The 5,926-nt window shown below is 35.2% G+C and overlaps 1 protein-coding gene across 1 annotated transcript; it reads right to left on the bottom strand.

Annotated features, from left to right (window-relative positions):
* Positions 1-2,922: 2,922 nt before the first annotated feature.
* Positions 2,923-3,861, bottom strand: LOC118015592 (olfactory receptor 1052-like). The gene has a single exon (XM_035012330.1). It carries the CDS (start codon positions 3,859-3,861, stop codon positions 2,923-2,925), a length of 939 nt encoding a protein of 312 aa, XP_034868221.1.
* Positions 3,862-5,926: the final 2,065 nt, after the last annotated feature.

The following is a 5,926-nucleotide window of genomic DNA, read 5'->3' as shown; positions in this document are numbered from 1 at the left end:
TCACTTGCATGCCATAAAATTACATTAAATTACTGCTTTAATTTTAAAAAGCATAACCAGAAACAAGATCATCACAAAATGCAGCAGTAGATAAAGCAAACTTTAGGGAGAACTTTGCTTGGTTAAGATCCTTTACTGATTGTTGGAGAAACTATCTTTGTATATAACTAATGCCTCGCTAGATCAGAGAAGTTAATTTTTGTTGCTCTTTTATATATCAGCCTTAAACTATTGGGAAAATTCACTCTACCAATTTATAACTTTTATAAGAAATATTTAAATACATCTGGGCTCTTTGTGGTTTTAATGGTATTCCTAAACAATACTTCTATCTATAATTTTATAATATTTCAGAATGCCAATTTCCATTGATTTCACCCTTTCCATTTGATTTAATATTCTCCTGTTTTCTTGATTTGGTCCAATGACCATGTTCTCAAGTTCTTTTTTTTTTTTAGTAAAAAGAAAAGGGAAATTTATTTCCTCAAATTGCTTCTCAATCAATCTATAATTTGGGGAAAGAAAAGCACAATCACTCATTCCATCTTCATTAATTTTCACATTATGGGTTTTGACTCCCCTCATTAATGAAATTTTATTGTGCATTACATTTTTTATTTATTTCTATGAGGTTATAATAACTAAACTTTTAAATAAACAATTGTATTGATGAAGGAATTAGGTTTTATACAAGTCTTTTGGGAAGTAATTTAGCAAAGTATCAAAATACATTTTTTCTATGTATTTTACCAAAGAATTCCATTATCAGAAATCCACTGAGATGAAAACAATTAGAAAAATAAAGATTTATTTACAGACTTTATCATTATGATATAAATTTCTTTATAAAGCAAAAACTCTAAGTACATAACACTGGGAGATGGATACCGGAGTAGGCCCAATGTAGCATTAAATTATAGTCTTTGGTTATGAGATATCCAGAAAACTGTTTACCATCGCCTAAAATCTCCCTTATTAGGTGATAGTTTTGCTTTTGGAAGTTCGATTATAACAATAACAGTGATTACTGAATAGCTATTATATTAAAATATTTGACAATAGAATTATTCTGGAAGAAAATATGGACTGTATATAAACAGTAAAATAAAATTTGCTTTAACACATTATATTACATATTTACCTAAATTTAATTGTCAAGCAATAAGAAAAAAATTCCATAGACTTACAGATTTTAACAGGAAGGATTTATTGCTGTGAGCTAAATATCATTCCATTTGATAAACATTCTTTTCACACACTCAAAACCATTGTTCACTACATATTGCAAAAATACCATTAGCCAAAGGTGATAACAATGATACTGGACAGAGTTTTTGTTGCATGGGTGAGTAAGCAGAACAATACACACTATATGGAATAATGAACATAAGCAACATGGGGTTCTAACAGTCATTTGTTTAAAACACTATCAGCATTTTCAAGTGGCTGTTTTATGGAAGTTTCCTAAAGGTTGATTTTAAGTGAATTCCAATGTAATCTGATATGACAGAGTGTCTTTGCATTGCCATTTTGGTATTTCTTTTAAACCACTGACATTCGGAGTGTCTGGCTGGCTCAGTTGGTAGAGCATGGTGCTCTTGATCTCAGGGTAGTGAGTTCAAGCTCTATGTTGGGGTGGAGCCTACCTTAAAAAAAAAAAGTATTAAACAACTGGCAGAAATGGAATTGCCCTAAAAAGGAGCCTGTGGAGGGGCACCTGGGTGGCCCAGTCAGTTATGTGTTTGACTCCTGACTTTGGCTTGGGTCATGATCTCAGGGTCATGAGATCAAGCCTTGCATCAGCCTTCACGGTCAGCGGGGAGCCTGCTTAAGGTTCTCTCTCTCCCTGCCCTCTGCCCTCCCTCCCCTGCTCGCACACTCTCTCTCTAAAAAGAAAAAAAAAAAAGAGGTTGTGGAATTATTTTTAAGTTAAATATTCAATTGTAACAGTTCTAGGTAAAAATGTCATACAAAATACACACAGGGAATTTTATTTGTTTCTTAAAATGGGAAGAGCCCTGAGTGCAAGTATATGGATATATGTGTGCTTGAATTCTATCTTTCAAACGTTGGTCTTCTCTGGTCTTGGGTGAGCTTTTAACTCCATTGATCCTTTGTTTTCTCATCTGTGAAATAAGTCAGCTCCTCTAGAGTTGTAAAGAAGAAGGAAAATTGAGTGCACTCTCTGTAACCGATTTTCATTGAGTTAGTAGGGATTCAAAATAATAATTTGCAAATGTAAGGGATCCAAATTACATAGTGGCATAAAATTATTTCCAACTAGAGACACTTGGGATTTAGTTGATGCATAAAGAGACTTTTTCAGAGCTTCTCTTATCTGACTAAAAGCAGGAACCTCTAAGAGTGAGGCTGCTATAACTGCTCTCTCCCTGGGGTGTTTTCTCCCAAGAAAGAAGACAGAGAAGACCACTAGCCCCTGTATAAACAAGCAATATCACAAAATTTCTTATCTCTCCTTTTTTTCCCTCAGAAGCCTGTTTGTTCTTCCTATAAAAGCCTTTCACATACTAAATTATATGAACCCCTATTCTCTAATTATTGAACAAGCTACTTTTTTTTGTGCATCTTATATACATATGAATAAACTTTGCCTATTCACCTCTTAATCTGTCTTTTGTCAGTTTAGTTCACAGGTCTCCAAATAGTAAACCCAAGAGGATGGAAGAAGTGTGTTTCCTCCTAGACAGAAGGTATTGCATGTGTATATGTACATATATGCATACATACATTATATATGTATATATATATATGTATATATGTCTGTGTGTTTCCAAAAGCCAATAATGAATACATTTGAAAATACCATTTTTTTCCTCCAACAAATCTCACAGGTATTTAACAATACACCTGCCTGTAGAATCAATGAACATTCCTTAAAAGTTTCTTCTTGAACATTCACGGTCACTGAGCAAATATTTTTCTCAAAATAATTCGTTTCATTGCTTCTTTGGCCTCTGTGTTTCTCACACTGTATATCAGGAAATTTAGGATTGGCAGCAAAAGAGTATAAAACATGGAGAGGATTTTGGCTCTATCCTGTGGGTGGTTAGAGCTGCTCCCCAGATAAGTAAATATCACTGTTCCATAGAAGAGAGTTACGACCATTAGGTGAGAAGCACATGTGGAGAATGCTTTATATCTGCTCCTTGTGGAGTGTAACTTCAGGACAGTGAGGAGGATTCCCAGATAGGAACTAACCACTATCAGAAAGGCGGTCACTGATGTCATGCCAGAGAGGACAGTAAATAAGATCTTGCAGTACCGGGTGTCAGAACAGGACAGTTGAAAGAGCAGTGGGATATCACAGAAGTAATGGTTGATGACATTGGGCCCACAGAAAGACAGGCTGAGCAAGCCGCTCAGGTGGGTGAGTGAGCTAGCAGAACCTACTAGGTAGGAAGCAGTCACCAAATGGACGCAGAACGTGCGGGTCATGAGGCCTTTGTAGTGAAGTGGGCGGCAAATGGCCACATAGCGATCATAGGCCATGGCTGCCAGGAGGAAGCATTCGGTGGTCAGGAACATGCTGAAGAAGGAATACTGAAGGAAGCAACCTCGATAGGAGATGACTTTCTGTCCTGCTATGTAGTTCACCAACATTTTAGGAATAAAGACTGAGGAATAGCAGAAATCTAAGAAAGCCAACTGGCAAAGGAAAAAGTACTTGGGGGAATGCAGCTGGGCACTAGCCCAGATGACTGTGATAATCCAAACATTGCCCACCACAGTGGCGAGGTAGATGGAGAGAAACAGCACAAAAAGGATGGTATTCAGCTCAGGGTTGTCGGTCAGCCCCAGGAGAATGAATTCTGTTACCACACTGACATTTCTGTTGGCCATTTGGGTGTCCTCCACTATGGGGGATCTGCAGGGAACAAGAGGACAATGAAAATAACTGGAGTATACTGTGAATATATACATTCAATCAACTAGTTTTCTTTAGAAAACTGCAAGGTCTTGGTTAACAATCACAGTCCACAGGAAATTCAATTCTCTCAAGTGTGAGAAATCAGCCTGATAAGAGACTTTGGTTGACTCAAAGTGTCATCAGGGGGTGTAAACTGACATTATGCACCGTGAGAACCTTGGAGGAATCAAAACTCTCTTGGAAAGGCTCAGAGGAATGTAGGTTTAACAGAAAGAGTTTAGGAGATGGACCTGGGGTAACAGGATATTCCACATTCCAGAACACAAGGCAAGGACTCTGTATTTGAGGAAAAACATCCCTTAACAAAGAACACAAAAACTCAATACGTAACAGGTAAATTTATGAGACATCTGGCAAACCTACTGTCTATCACATCTTTTTAACTTAGACAAATAAAACATGACATGTGTTACACAATAATATACATACACAATATAAACCTAATTAAATTTATAGACTATCCATGAAAATGGAAAATGAGAATTAGGGATGTCTAGAATAGAGAGTGAAAAAACAGTCAATTATTTTATATCATAACATTACTTCTTTGTTAAAATTCACTTGTTCTGGGAAGTCGTTCTCTGCTATTCCAACAGATATTTGTCATTCCATTTTCTGATATCTGAGAGCATTTATTATCCAATGGTGTGGATTAGTCCATATCAGATTTTTTTCATTAAGATTGAATCAAGAAACTTTTCAATATGTTTTGATCCCTGCAGTCAAAAAATCTCAACTCTAATTTCAAGGACAATGCATATACTTTTGGTACATTAGATCATGTGTGAATATGGATTTTTATCAAGAAAAGGATTATTAATTTTATTTTAGGCTTTCTCATACAATCCAGATTACATGAAAAATAAGATTATGATAGCTGGTATATTAGGGGAACACAGGGTTAAGTAATTTTTGAGGAAAGCTTTCTTCATTCCAGGATTTATAGGAATACATGATGGACTATTACATTTTGGGAGTTTCCAATAAAAGAAATCAATATAAAGCATGCTTCATATTAATTTGACAATTGAATCTATTTTCATTGAACATTAATGAACATGGTGTCTCATAATCCAGGCTTTGGTAATATTTCCCTGATACTGAATAAAAAGTGAGAATGACATGGTTTTGGATCTCTGCCCTTTACTCACAGTGTGTTGTAAAGTTATTTAGTAACAATTCAAGTGTTGCAAACCTTGGGACCAGATTGCTTTGATCATGTTTACTTTACTGAAATGCCAGAGGTAGAAAGAAGGACGTGTTCTTTTTTGCTCCATTAAACTGTGATTTCATGTCTAAGTCTTAGTTTCTAGCTTAACTACCATTTCACCTATGAATCTTTCTCAGAAGATAGTTGTGATAAATAAGAAAATACATGAAAACTGTCTGGCACAGCCCCTAAATGTTTGCTGTATAGTCAAAGTAAAACAAATAAGTAAAACAAACAGACACCAGACTGTTTATTGACATACCGGACAAATGGCTTTTGACTAAAGTAATATTTTGGATCTTTGTGTTTTTTTGTTTGTTTGTTTCATTTTGTTTAGATAGCTTTGCCTGCCTCCCTTGACTTTAAACAAACCAATTTGTTACTTTAACTATGAGTTCCCTCTTAAGTCACTGATTTTGTATTTGTTTCTTTGATTTTCATTTAACAAGTAGTAATTTTCATCTGGACTGCCTTTCATGCCATTTTTCTTTTACTGTAAAGTCAGTTATACACAACAAATTAATCTTTGAATCTAAAAATTAGCCCTGGTAACAGGGTCAAAAATCACCACTCTCTCAGATTTAATACAATTCCCAGCTTGTAATAATTAAATTTTAAAGGATTTCTTTAAATAAATTTCCTTTTATAATTTACATAATTATATGAAGCTCTAAATACACTACGTGAGAATATAGGGAATGAACCCACTAATTTTTTTAAAAAGATTTATTTGAGAGAGAGAAAGCATGAGTGGGAGGGGCAGAGGG

Source organism: Mirounga leonina, unplaced genomic scaffold (assembly GCF_011800145.1).
Source record: "Mirounga leonina isolate KUSES-001 unplaced genomic scaffold, KU_Mleo_1.0 Mir_166, whole genome shotgun sequence".
Lineage (NCBI taxonomy): Eukaryota > Metazoa > Chordata > Mammalia > Carnivora > Phocidae > Mirounga > Mirounga leonina.
Note: the sequence above shows the minus strand (reverse complement) of the source record. Positions and strands in the feature narration are given on the sequence as shown.

What these genes read in the sequence shown, in the direction of transcription:
- LOC118015592 (XM_035012330.1), bottom strand. Translation starts at nt 3,861, where the DNA reads ATGGCCAACAGAAATGTCAGTGTGGTAACAGAATTCATTCTCCTGGGG.